At 40.6% G+C, this 13,828-nt stretch overlaps 2 protein-coding genes across 3 annotated transcripts in view; one reads left to right on the plus strand and one right to left on the minus strand.

Moving 5' to 3' along the window:
• Window positions 1-5,482, plus strand: part of MTREX (Mtr4 exosome RNA helicase) — a gene marked incomplete at both ends in the record, with an annotated part of 64,613 nt that extends 59,131 nt beyond the window's left edge. The window contains 3 exons of the mRNA XM_084233617.1: window positions 133-295; window positions 4,136-4,240; window positions 5,430-5,482. Coding sequence (XP_084089743.1) covers window positions 133-295; window positions 4,136-4,240; window positions 5,430-5,482 — 321 coding nt within the window. The remainder of the gene's footprint in view (window positions 1-132; window positions 296-4,135; window positions 4,241-5,429) is intronic.
• A 434-nt stretch (window positions 5,483-5,916) lies between these two features.
• PLPP1 (phospholipid phosphatase 1) overlaps window positions 5,917-13,828 on the minus strand; it is a gene marked incomplete at both ends in the record, with an annotated part of 76,354 nt that continues 68,442 nt past the window's right edge. For both annotated transcript variants that reach the window (XM_084233789.1, XM_084233788.1), the window contains 2 exons: window positions 5,917-6,045; window positions 6,492-6,668. In XM_084233789.1, coding sequence (XP_084089915.1) covers window positions 5,917-6,045; window positions 6,492-6,668 — 306 coding nt within the window. The remainder of the gene's footprint in view (window positions 6,046-6,491; window positions 6,669-13,828) is intronic.

Here is a 13,828-nt window from a genome sequence, read left to right on the forward strand (position 1 = left end):
CAGAATATCCAAAGTATTAGGCATGTGCATAGGATGGAAAAGGTATCTTGTAGAATACTGTCTTTGGAAACTTAAAAATAATATCAAAGATCCTAAATAAAAAAACTCTAAGTACATTTTTTATCTTCAAAGGAATGTGCTAAAAGAATTGCCAAAGTTTCAGCAGAAGCCAAATTGGAAATTGATGAAGAAACTTATCTAAGCTCATTCAAACCTCACTTAATGGATGTAGTATATACATGGGCAACCGGAGCTACATTTGCCCATATCTGCAAAATGACAGATGTCTTTGAAGGTATGGGTAACCCTTTTTTTTTTTTTTTTTTTTTAAGATTTATTTTTCATTTTTACAATAGCTGGGGTACAGGCCAGAGGCACTGGAGAGTGAGAGGACTCACCAGAGACAGAGTAGGGAGCAGAACAGGCAGACAGACTGGATGCACTGCTGAGGGGAGCAGCGGGCGAGCCAGGATAAAAAAACATTAAAAAAAATACTCTTTAAAATTTTACCCACATATTTCAAGCGCTCTATCCAAACTTAAAATAGGTAAAATTTTAATCTGAGTTTCAATAATTTCAATATTGCCTTCCCATAAAAGCAAGTAAGTCTATTTCCTAATAAGGATTTTCAAGTCTATACAGTGATGTAAAAAATATCCTTAGTATCACATTGTGTAATCATCAGGAATAATATAGTATTAAATGTTTGGAAATTAAGTGGAGTTTTTTTTCTTCACAGATCTTTTGTATTATTTAATAAGTATAATCTGCTTGTTATAAATTCCTTAGGAAAAATATTTTAATCATTTATTATTTTGGGGGAAAGATTTATTTATGCATACAAGAACTGGGGTACAGGCCAGAGGTGGGGGGGAGGTGAGAGGATTCACCAGAGACAGTAGGAAACATAACAGGCAGACTGACTGAAATACACTGCTGAGGGGAGCAGCGGGTGAGACAGGAGAGGTCTGCTGCACCATGTGGGTTAGCTCATGGCTGGGGATTGAACTCATGCTTCAGTGACTGCTGATAGCTTCATAGTGCTGAGACTTAACCCCTTGCACCATCAGGGCTGCCTCTCATTCCCTATTCTTGTAGATAGAAATCATCTACAGTGCCAGGTACTGTCCTAAACTTTACATCATTTATAATCTGTTCACCAAAATAGCAAGTCTGGGTAGTTTTTATTTCCACTTTGCATAAGGATACTGAGTTTTAAAAAGGTAAATTATTTGGTGAAGGTCATGGAGGCTAGTACAGGATGGCACTGATACTTGAAACTTCATCTCTCTTACTACAAACCACATGGTAGGTAATGTCATCGAAGAATCATAAGACCTTTTCCTTACATTTTGGATCACCTAGAAACTTGTATTCTACCATCGTTTTCTACTCTATCCATCCACTGAAAATTCATGTTTAATGGTAAGAAAGTCATATACTTCATAGTGTGTAGCAACACTTGATGCTGTACGAAGAGGGAAGTATGATGTAGTCAGTTTACCTGTGAATGTTGCTTAACACACAGGAACCCACATTAACATATAATTGTGTGTTTTAGAGGTGAAAAGGCAGTAAAATACAGTACCGCCACTCCTCTTTGGGCAACATAAGGATGAAACTAATGATTAATGTCTAAGTAATTCCAAGAGTAGTTAATATAATAGCTCATATTTATATAGTATACCCTGGGAAGTCAGAACTCACTGGCAAAAAGCAATGATGATACTTGAGGAAAAGCAGGTTTTTTTTTTTTTTTTTAAAGAAAAATCAAGGGGCAATCGGCCTACAAGTCTAGGGTGCCCTGTAAAATTGTCTTTGTGGATTATTGTTTTGTTCTTTCTACTTTAGTAAGAAAGTTATCATAGTATGGTAGATAAATCCTAAACTGCTAAAATGGAAGACAGCCTGTAGTTGAGCTACCTGTGAGGTGACCTCTTCTGCAGTATTACTGCATTCCTGAAATCTGCTCTGCCCCCTTTCATTCTTATTTGGGCTGTTTCTACATCACAGTTTGCTGAGAAGGCTGATTGAATTTAGAAGAATTCTGTTTATAACTAGAAATTGTGTCTCGTGTCAGCAGTTTTCATGTTTTCCTGGTTCAAGTGTCATTATATCAGCTATACTGTTTTTCCTCTAAAATTTGGGTGGACTTATATATTAGCTGTTAAAAACAAGACATAACTGAAAAAGAAACCTTGATTTAATTAGGATAGTATTTCCTTTTTTCCAGTATAGTGTCTCCCTTCTGCCCACCCCCCCTTTTTTTTTACCGTGTTATTTTAGTTCTATTTCAGAATAGCCATTCTTTCCACATCTTGTTATTGCACGTTTTATATAATTGGAAAAATACTATATTCAGAGTTGTAGCCCAGTATTGTGTGTATTTTTATAGGCAGAAAATGACTGCATTGGAACCTTTTAATACGCTGTGTTCAAACCTTATTTGTTTCTAATTAGTTTCAATTTTCTTTCTATGAAATCAGAAGTGTTTTGATTGTGTCAGGAGCCGCAGCAGTAGTTTTAACTACCTTTTAAACATTAACTGGGTCTAATTGATATTATAATGATTAACATTATATGTTCTATGTTTGATGAAAGCTATTGTGATTCAGTTGAGCAATTCTGAAGACTATTTCCTGCTTTTACACACACACAAAAAAAGATAGTTACTTCCATCAAACTAAATTTAGCAATTTAAAAAGTATTTGTATGGGCTAACGCCTAGGGTTTCTCCTAGGGTTTCAATCTGTTAATCCATGTGGTAGATTCATTGTGACTACAGAGAGGCTATTACTGTTTATTTCTGTCTCTACAAAAACAGTACTGTACTCATCAATACCCATGAAGGACTTGCTTTCTACAGAGCATATGGCATCACAAAAGCTCCCATTACAAAGTAGCACCAGAAACTGCTTACGGAATGTAGGCTTTTTAAAAGCAAAAGCCGTGCAGTGCCTTCCCACTCTGCCTCTGCCTGTCAGGCGTGGAGTCAAATCCAGTGGATAAAGTTTTGACTCATCTCTTGTGTTTTTAAAAGCAAAGAAGAAACCACTGCTGTAAACATTAAGAATGAATGAATGCAGGGCCTCCCCGGTGGCACAGCGGTTGAGCGCTGGGTTGCGAAGCTGCCCGCAGCCTCTGCAGCGCCGGTTCGATCCCCCGCTGCTCCCCGGCCACCGGAGGAGGGTCCCACATGGCGCGCAGACCTCTCCTGCCGCCTGCTGCTCCCCTCAGCAGTGTGCTTCGGTCCTTCTGCCTGCTCTGCTCCCCGCTCTGGCTCTGGTGAATTTTCTCACCCTCCCGCGCTTCTGACTGTACCCAGTGCATGTATAATCAGACAAACAAACAAACAAATAAACATGCCTCTATTAAAAAAAAAGGGGGGAATTAATGAATGCACCTTTATTTTTCCTTTTTCCAACCACCACTGCTTATACACCTTCCACACACTCTTCCTTCCCAGTCTCTTACACTTGAAAACCTCAGCTTATTAGTGTATGCTAGTGTTTATGAATATTTTGCCTTGTTGCAATCAGTGTGAATGTCCAGTATTTGTCGTTCTACTTGCTTTCCTACAAATGGCTTTGAACAACTCCCATTTTGCTCTGACACATTCCATCTTTCCTTGTAGCTGAATGATCATGTCTTTGAAATGACAAATTGATCCTCTTACTGGCTATGTAAAAACCTTGTTACATTCTCTTCACAGTGCCGGATGCCTTACTAGACTGCACTCCAGGTCCTTGAATAGTTGCAGTTTGCCAGGCTTTTCGGCATGACCTCAGTGGTCTTCCCTGGTCCTTATTCTCCTAGACCCGCTTTATATGTCATCTTTTGCTGGCATTCACCCAAAGTTGCTTTCTCTGCTCCCATGGCATTTTGTTTACTTGCTTCTTTGTAAAATCAGTGTTAATTATAGTAAATCCGTGACTATCATTGGTCAAGGATGAGAATTAAAATTTTCATCTTTGTAACCTTCCTAATGCTTAGCAGCCAGCCAGTCAAGTTTGCTGATTTGACTGGGAAATCTATTAGTTTATTACTAATCATACCATGTCCTCCTGTTTTACCACTTAACAAAAATTCTGTTCCTGATTATTGCTACAAGCTATTTGTTTCCTTTTCTGTCCAGGCAGCATAATTCGTTGTATGAGACGGCTGGAAGAACTGCTTCGACAGATGTGTCAAGCAGCTAAAGCCATTGGGAACACTGAACTGGAAAATAAATTCGCAGAAGGTCAGTAGCCATTCTGTCAGCTTTTTGTAAAATTTTAGACAAATCTTGTAAGTCTTGAACCTTTGACCACAAACTAGCACATTTTCAGGTTTTTTTACTGGATTGCCATGGAGGACCCCTAGTAGGGTTTAAATAAAACCTTGGAGTGTCTGTGAGGGAAACAGTTTCGACACTTTTTAATATACATTCAGATATTTATTGTGCACTTACTATATGCCAGGCACTAGGGGATACAGTGCTGAACAAAAGGACACAAATCCCTGCCTTCATAGAGTTTGCATTCTAGTACAGGGAGATGGACAATAAATAAGTCAACAATTACATCAACTGTGTAAGTCTATAGAAAGTCTATAGAAAAAGACTTGACACTAGGGAACTAGGGGGTGCATGAGATGACCTAAGCACCCCCAATCAAAAGTATCACCATCAGGCCCTTCTTATATATACTTTATATATTTGAGCAGTAGGAGAGTCCAGTATTGCAGAGCAGAGTGAATCATGAATAGAATGATAGGAGTAGGAGGGGGAAAGGAACATGTAGCCCCCACCCCTTGGGTTTCACAACACAATTCTTGCTGTTGCAGTGTAGGCAAATCTGTGGTAACACGGTAGAAGCAGAAAGACCAAATCAAGAAAGGATGACTTGACCAAAGTGGTAATAACAGTGGGGGTGGGGAGTGAGGCTAGACGAATAAGCATGCTTGTAAATACTGAGTAAAAAGCATCAAAAAACAGCAGCCATGTTGCTGGTCAGGCAGTCGATCCTATTTAACAACTTTGTCTCAGAGGTTTACAAAAACTGGCTTAATGCATCCAATCCATAGATTCACTTAATAGGGTTAAGTCTATATAAACGCTTCAAATAATAAAATTTGTCCTGCTTTAGTCCAGAAAGAATCACGTATCTTCTGATGTAATGTACGTTAAAAATTTATGTTTTGGGGTTAACTTTTTAATCGCTCTGTCCTCTTCTGAGTCAGTCGTTTTGAATAGTTTTAGACAAAACACAAACGGGGAACTTTAGAGTCAGTCTTAAGAGCAGAGGTCTCATTTCTGAGTTTTCCACCTCTCGGAGGGGGCTATGAACTCCTTTAGATAAACTTTCAGACCAGCAAGTTTGTGTTTTCCATGCTGTTCAGCCAGTTTTGTCAGGATTGTTGTTTAAGCTCTCCATTTTCTTTTCTCATAGGAATCACCAAAATCAAGAGAGATATTGTGTTTGCTGCCAGCCTCTACTTATAGACTCAGCTAAAGGAATGTGGAATTTTAAATTGTTTACCACCTGTCTGATTACAGTCAACTATAAATGCTTAAAGTATTGATTTGGTTCTCCCATCTCAAGACACTTGTCCTTAAGCATTTTAACATGTATTATATTTAAATCATCATTTCAAGAAAGCTTATTACATACACATTTGTACATGAGCATTACATTTTTTAATAAAAAATGTATAGGTGGGACACTTCGTGAAAGGCTTGATTTTCTTTAAATGAAGTTAGAGCTATTAGATAACTGTTGTGTTAAATGTAACTATATACACACAGGTAAAGTGGGCATCCAAGAGGTATAGCAGCAGCAGTTCCTTAAGGCTTGTACACTGGGAAGAAAACACATCCTTCTGGTGGCAATCATTTTCTCTTAGCAAGCCAGCTTCATCTCGGCACTCTTGCCACCTTCAAGGTTGGTGTCTGTTTCCATAGTGATTTCCTGTTGTGGGTGTTTCATGCAGAGTTGTATGAGAATCTTCCTCTTTCCTTTCTTTAAAAGAATTTCTGTCCTTGAAGAAATCTGATACATATACAACCTGCACAGAACACGTTATACATTAAATATTTTCCTCCATTCTAATTATATAAATCATTTAAAAATCATGAAATTGCAAGAAATAGGGAGAAAAGGATATAAATACCAGGTTCAGACATTCTGCCAAATTGGGGGTTCTATTATAGACCCAAAAAACCTGCCAGCGCTTAATGAAAGAGCTACTCTATGTAAAAATTTCTTTCAAACTACTTAAACAGCCTTTATAATAGATATAACGAGACCAGTAGAATTTTTAAAAAGAGTGACCTAGTTTTTACCTGCTGTCTACCCTGAAAATGACTTAATGGCATTGGGTCCTTACCCATTTGCATTATTCAGCCACATTCTCTGCCTCTGCATAGTTTTCTCATGGGGACATATTTTCTACTTATTTATCCTGGTATTTATCAGTCCCCAAAGATGTAGGCGACTGCCCTGTATACTTACAACTAATACTGCAACCAGAGCTCCTTGGATGAGCCCAGTCAACACATCACTCCAATGGTGTTTGTAATCAGAAACTCGAGAAAGTCCCACATAAATGGATGAAGCAACAAGGCCAAATTGCAGTGTGGGGCGCAGGAGTCTTGCCCAGTCTGCCTTCATCCTGGCTTGGAGATAAAACTAGTAGGGGGGGAAAAAAGAAAAAAAGTTTAAGTATCAACTGGAAACTATTTTAAGCATCACTACATCTCTAAATGGTATTTAAAATAATTAAGCGTTATTAATTATTACCATATTATTTAATGATTATTAAAGGTATAGAATAGGCCTTTAGGCAAACACTCTTATTAAAACCTAAAAGTTCACCCATCCAAGCAAAACAAACTCAACTTAACAGTTAACTAGACCACCTTTCGTTTATGATGTAGGGTTTCAGGAACAGCTCTCCGAACTGTGTTATAATTCTGATAAATCCCAAGATAGACACCAGCATTCTGAACACAGCTTTCCTTACTGAGCCCCACGCTACTAAGAGTTCACACCAGCCTATGTAGAGGCTGAATTTGCTTAATACTGTCAAATTATTCATCCGAGAGCCTCATAATCTGTATTTCTAAATAAATATACCCAGTTGTACATTAGTTCTGATCCAGCAAAGGAGTCTTTTATACCAAAGACAGCTGTAAGAAGGTGGTTCACACTGCCTTTGATTTGTGGTGTATCCCTAAAGACTGTGTTGTAGAAGAAATTTGCGTAGTTTGCTTCTGAACCCCTTTCAGCAAATCTAGTCACATTAAAAATGTTTTTTTGGCCTAATTCCAATTCAATACAGTAAGGATATAATTTTTAACATTCATTTTTAAGATTCTAAAGAGTAATTTAGAATTCATAATCAAACGCAGTCCTCGGAAAACAACTTAGGTCACTATGCCTATTTAAAGTAGCTACATAAATCCAGTCCCAGTTCTTTGGGCATTACTGTCAGTGTTCAGTTCTCAGCAACTGGCAAAGACCCAGAGGTGGTCTAATTTCATCAAGTCCCTAGTATAAACACCTAGTTCTAAAAAAACACAACAGCTGTATACCTGAGTCAGTTAGCTGGTTGAAGTTTTCCGGGCTTTCTGTGGCACTCCCTCCCCCCTTTTTGTTGTTGTAGCTGCTACAAAAAAGTGGTAAGAAACGTCTTAGGGTTCAAGAGTTGTGAGATACTTGCTTTCTGGTTGAATAAAAGTTGGCACCTGGCAACTGAAGCCAACTGGATAACAAGTCAGTCATGTCAGATAAGATTCACCTCATTAATTCTACTTAATTGTAAACGTTTTATTCATTTTAAAGAGAACCAGTTTCTTGACTGGGCAGATGGCAAGGTTTGGATATTGTCAAAAACTTCAGTCCCGATTCTGGTTATTTAACTGCCTTTTCATCCAACAGTTACAAGGTATGGGTTATTCAAACTATATTTATAGAGACCTTGTAATTACAAACACATGAACACAAGACATCTTAGAACTGTACCCATCTCCACTATGGACTTAGTAAGAAAAAATAAGAACTGAAAATGAGCTTAAGTTAGTCCTGCTTTCTACTTCCAACCTAAAGGAAACTCAAGATAGAAGGCTGTTAAGGTCTTTGCTCACTGAGAATTTTAAAATCTGTTAACAATATCTCCCTACGTGGCTTCAACTCTAGGTAACCTAGAAGGAAAAAAATGGAGGCAAAATAACACTTAACCGTGAAAATAATATTCAAATAAGGATCAGTAATCAAATAAGCTCCGATTACACTTCATGTGAAACCTACCTCTTTAAGGAGCTCGGTTATCCTTACACACCTACCCAAGCAGCGGTGTTTGCCCCATCTGTGTGAACCCAGAGATGATGGGGTTGCTGGGAGCCCCCAACTGTGTTACACCTCTAATCTCAGGCTGTGTTCCGGGCTCTGACTCCTCTCACGACACATGACCAGGGCCTGAGTGCAGGTCTGGTCACGGAACAATTCTCAGCTCTTGGTAAGGTGAGGCTGGGTAACCGCGTGTACCTCCTGTGTGCGCGCTCGGTTTCCCTTGGGCAGAGCGGTCTCTAGCTCTGTGAAGGCGAGGCACCACCTAATAGCCCTGCTCTTCCCAGCGAAGAGTCCTGTTTCAGTAGAACCCAATGAGGTTAATACTGAGTTTCTTGGACCTTTTGGCCACCTGAGTTCTGAGTCCAGAGTTCCAACATGCCCAGAAGTCTGGACTGTGACAGGTCCCCTCCCAAGCTGCAGGTCCAGAGCCCTTCTTACAATAGCAGGCTCAACAAAAGCACACAGTGCTGTCCTTCTGGTGGCTCCACATCCTAAACTCTTCTCAGGTTCTACAGTGCAAAAATCTTCCAGGCTCTCATCCTCTGGAGGCACTACAAATCTGGTGATCTCTACTAATTTGTTTTCCACAATCATCCCTTGCTATATTGTCTCCTTTTCCATTTTCCAGGTTTGCGGGCTAATGACCAAGTTCTATTCCTTGCCCATGGAGAGGGGAAAGTATTTATATTCCTTTAAGAAGTGTCCCTCCATCTTTGCCTAACTGCCTCAGAAACAGGTCTGAAGCCTCTCGGTACTGATCTGTTATTAGATACAGGGACAGACTTCCATGCTTTAATTTAGCCAGAGTTCCTAATAAGGCAGAAGGCTCTATAGATCCCCACCTTTGCAAACTCCACTCCTCTTGCTGCTTCTCTTAAGAACTAAAAGAAATTACAGAACTCTGTATTCAACAATGGATACCAGAGAAGCTCATCAGCTAAGTCTATAATTTTCAAACTCCCCATCTGGAGGAAGTGCACGTCCACAGGCACAAAGGAAATGATTAGCCCTGTCTGGGCAAGAGTCTGCCCTCTCTTCTGGGAAAGCACTGATTGGAGACTTACTGCAGGCCTGACGGAGATCCGCTGTGCGGTCATCTCCCTCTAGAATCTATACTGAAAGGTATAAAGGAGTTCTCTAATTTCCTAAGTTGTAGAAATGGTACCTAATGGGAATAAAATAGGCTACTTACACTAAAGTTGGAAGAAAGCAAAAGCTGTGGCCAGTTAAGAGCAAGTCGTGTAGTGGGGAGCAAAGAAGAGCACGGTGGCAAACGCCGGGAATAGCCAGATGGTCAGTAAGACAGTGGAGAATGTCAGGTTAGTTCCTGGTAAGGTCCTCATCAATTCACAGCCTTTATTCAACCAAAATCCTGTTTTGTGTTTAATTTGGATTTCTGTGATTCAAATGATGCATAATTATAAAGGTAAGTTTTAATTTAAAAGAAAGTCTGGGGCCTCCCCAGTGGCGCAGCGGTTGAGTGCTGAGTTGCGAAGCTGCCCGCGGCCTCTGTGGCGCCAGTTCGATCCCCAGCTGCTCCCCGGCCACCGGAGGAGGGTCCCACGTGGCGCGCAGACCTCTCCTGCCGCCCGCTGCTCCCCTCAGCAGTGTGCTTCGGTCCTTCTGCCTGCTCTGCCTCCCGCTCTGGCTCTGGTGAATTCTCTCACCCTCCCGCACTTCTGACTGTACCCAGTGCATGTATAAACAAACAAAACAAACAAATAAATAAAAACATGCCTCTATAAAAAAAAAATTAAAAAAAAATTAAAAAAATAAAAGAAAGTCTGTTTATGTACCTGAGCTTAAACACTGAAATAATAAGATCTTATCAGAGCAGACATGCTGAATGTCCACTACAGGCACCACTGCGAGAGAACTCTGACATTAGCCATGTGATTTACTTATAGGAGCGTGTGTTGTTTTTGTTTTTTAAGATTTATTTATTTATACAAGCACTGGGTACAGTCAGAAGCGCAGGAGGGTAAGAGAATTCACCAGAGCGGGGAGCAGACCAGGCAGAAGGACTGAAGTACACTGCTGAGGGGAGCAGCGGGCGGCAGGAGTGGTCTGTGCGCCGTGGCCGAGGATCGAACTGGCGCTGTAGAGGCTGCGGGCAGCTTCACAACCCAGCACTCAACCACTGTGCCACCAGGGAGGCCCATGAGTGTGTTTTTTAAAGCAACAGTACAAGGGTGTACAGACCATAAGATAATGGCTTGTCTATGTCTCTCACTCGCCTCAGGCCCATTCTAAGGTTCTCCAATATTCTTCTCTGAATACGTTGTATTTTGGCCTAAATGACTTCTCCAGTGGGTATTTTAGTTAGCTGGAGGACAGTGACAGGATCTTGCTTGAGGAGAGTCCATAGCCTGTGGATTCCTCTCAATCCTAACTTCCAACTTTGTGGTGGTGAAAGCTCTAAAACAAAGTTCATAGCTAGAAATACCAAAAAGGATGGAGAAGGCAGGACAGAAGTAATAACCTGCAGCTCTCCACTGAGGTGATCCCTGGATTAGGCTTCCCACTCTAATAGTACAAACTCTGTGAAGCCCAAAAGCAGGGCAGCAAAGGGAGCAAGGACCAAGAAAATGCAGCTGGCTAGACAACAATCATGACAAAGTGTTTTAGAACCAAGGTAATCCCTAAGGATTCCACAGAGGAAGACTTTCTGGTTTAGGTAAAGAGGCAGGCAGAAAAGAGGGCCAAATCCAGAGAGCTACACTGAGTGGAATTTGTAGTGTGAAGTGAATTTTGAAGAGGAAATTATTACAAGGGTTAGCTTGGGACAGAGAATGAATGGGGAGGATCCCCAGTTAGCTACCTAGCCCGAAAGAAGGCTCTACTTGCATAGAAAGGTCCAGCTCTCACTATCCTGCCCACAGATTTGAACACTATAGTGTTTATAAAAACACCTGAGCCTGCCACTTGTGTTCATCTCTGAGTAACACTGAAAAAGGCAAGAGGCCCTGGGTTTCAGGAGACACAAACTGAGACATGATCCAGCAATTCCACTCCTAGGTATTTACCCAAAGGACACAGAAACATCAATTCCAAAGAGCACCTGCACCCCTATGTTTATAGCAGCACTGTTTACAATAGCTAAGCTTTGGAAACAACCCAAATGCCCAAAAATAGATGACTGGATCAAGAAGATGTGGTACATATATACCATGGAATATTACTCAGCATTCAAAAAAGATAAACACATGCAATTTGCAGCAACATGGATGGCACTGGAAGGGATCATGCTCAGCGAAATAAGCCAAAAAGAAAAAGAAAAATACCGGATGGTCTCACTCATAGCAGGAATCTAGAAAACTTAAATAAGGGACCAGGAAAATGAATAACTATAAGAAAGAAAAAATCAAAATCAACAAACGACTATGAACCAGAGACAGTCTATGGGGGGTGGGGGGCAGGGAAAGGAGGGCTTGGGGTCAAAATAAGGGGGTTGTAATTATATGGGGAATAAAAAAAAAAATTAAATAAAAAAAGAACATAAAAAAGAAACATGTAACACTGGATAATAATAACTACAGTAATAAATAATGAATAAAAAAACAAAATAAGGGGGTTGCAATTGTATGGGGAATATAAAAATAAAATTAAAAAAATAAATAAAAGTATAAGAAAAAAGATACATCATGTAAGTCAAACGTTTACACACTTCCCTCCCCCTTTTCCATCAGAAGGGACAGGACAGAGGGTTACCATAGGAGGAAATGATACAAAGAGGTCCCCAATCAACCTTAGGGCCTCAAAAGAAAGCCACGAGGCCTCTCCTCCCTGTCTCTAGTAAAAAACTAGGTTGGAACTTGAGCAGTGAGTCAAAGCAAGAGCTCAGAGGAAATCAAGTAAAACCCCCAACTGTGCATTTGCCCGGTTTTAGATGAGTTCACTTTCTAAGAGCTGGCCAGGAATCCACCCAAGAGTGTGCTCATTGAAAGGAGGCATCTTTCCTGGCCGTTGTGAAAACATGAGGCTCCAGGTGTAGCTTTTGCTCTCAGAAGAACAACCTAAGCAAGTGTGAGCATCCTGTGAGTCGCCTTCCAGGGTGGGCTTCTGGTCAGAAAACAAAAATCTTACCCTCAGTGCAGGTTTGGTTAGTGCAGGTTTGGTGCAGTGTGCAATCACAGCAAAATAAAACCTAGTGATAATGGCATAGAAATAAACTACAATGCCTGATGTTTTTAAAGAAATAGAAGGTTATTAGCTGGGATATTACTAGAGATTCATAAAGGCAATTTCTTACACTATTAGGCAATAAGGACAGAGTCATTTTGCTCAAAATAACCAGGTATTTGAGCTGAGAGAGGAGGGTTATAGGAAAAATAACCACCATGTAAGCGGCCAGCTGCAGAGAGGCCATCCTCCTAATCCACAGAATCTACAGTTGTGAATTACTTTATGAACAGACTCACTATAGTTGCATGAGGCACACAGCAAAGACCTGGAAAATACACTGAGGGCTTTCCATTGCACAGGGCCACACTGGGGGAAAAATCAGGTGTATACACTATTGTGTAAAATGTATACATAGGTTTTCTTTAAGGAAATTCAATGCCCATGTAAGATATAAACTTTCTGCCTAAAATTTCTGAAGAAACATTTAGCTCCCATAAAAGAATCTAATTGTAAATGAAGTACTTTTTTCTTACATTATAAATTTTTGAACAGTATATAATTCTCCCACCACCAAACCATCACTGTCGTCCCTTGGAACGAGGCATTTTTTTAACCTGGTTTATTTTTAGTTTTTCTCGACTGACCTTGTAACACTTAACTGCAAAATGCTACTAGAGTCTCTTAATACTCTATATAATCTTAAGAGATTCTCCCACCCCTACATTTTAAGCTAGAGTGAGTTAACATGCAATTGAGATTGAATGAGCCCTGTAAAGCCTAAATATTCTCTGACCCTTCACTGAAAATATTGCCAGCTTGAACTAGACTCAGGAGCATGCTCAACAAAAAGAAACTTATCTCAGTCTGCTTATTTTGAAACACTGCTAAGACTAAACCAGGTAAGCCAATGTATTGTCCCACCTGCCTCTGATCGTCTGAGGACAGATCTGGCTAGGAGAACACTTAGGCCTCAGTTTAGTCTTCCCTAGACTTCAATTTCACCTTTAGGACTCAGTCCTAACTGTAGATCTCACATTACTCCTTAAAATGGGAGTGGGGGGGAGGGGAGATTTTCAGGTAGTTTATGAGCCACAAGTGACTGACTTACCCAATGCTCAGCATTTTTTAATACAAGAACTGGGGTACAGGCCAGAGGCGTGAGAGAGTAAGAGGATTCACCAGAGACAAAGTGGGGAGCAGAACAGGTAGATGGACCGAAGACACTGCTGAGGGGAGCAGCGGGCGAGGCAGGAGAGGTCTGCTGTACCATGTGGGTTGCTCCCTGGCTGGTGGGAATCGAACCCGCGCTCCAGAGGTTGCGGACAGCTTCACAGCACTGCGCTCAACCCACTGCACAGCTGGGGAGGCCCTCG

This window comes from Talpa europaea (genome assembly GCF_964194135.1).
Source record: "Talpa europaea genome assembly, chromosome: 5".
Taxonomy (NCBI): domain Eukaryota; kingdom Metazoa; phylum Chordata; class Mammalia; order Eulipotyphla; family Talpidae; genus Talpa; species Talpa europaea.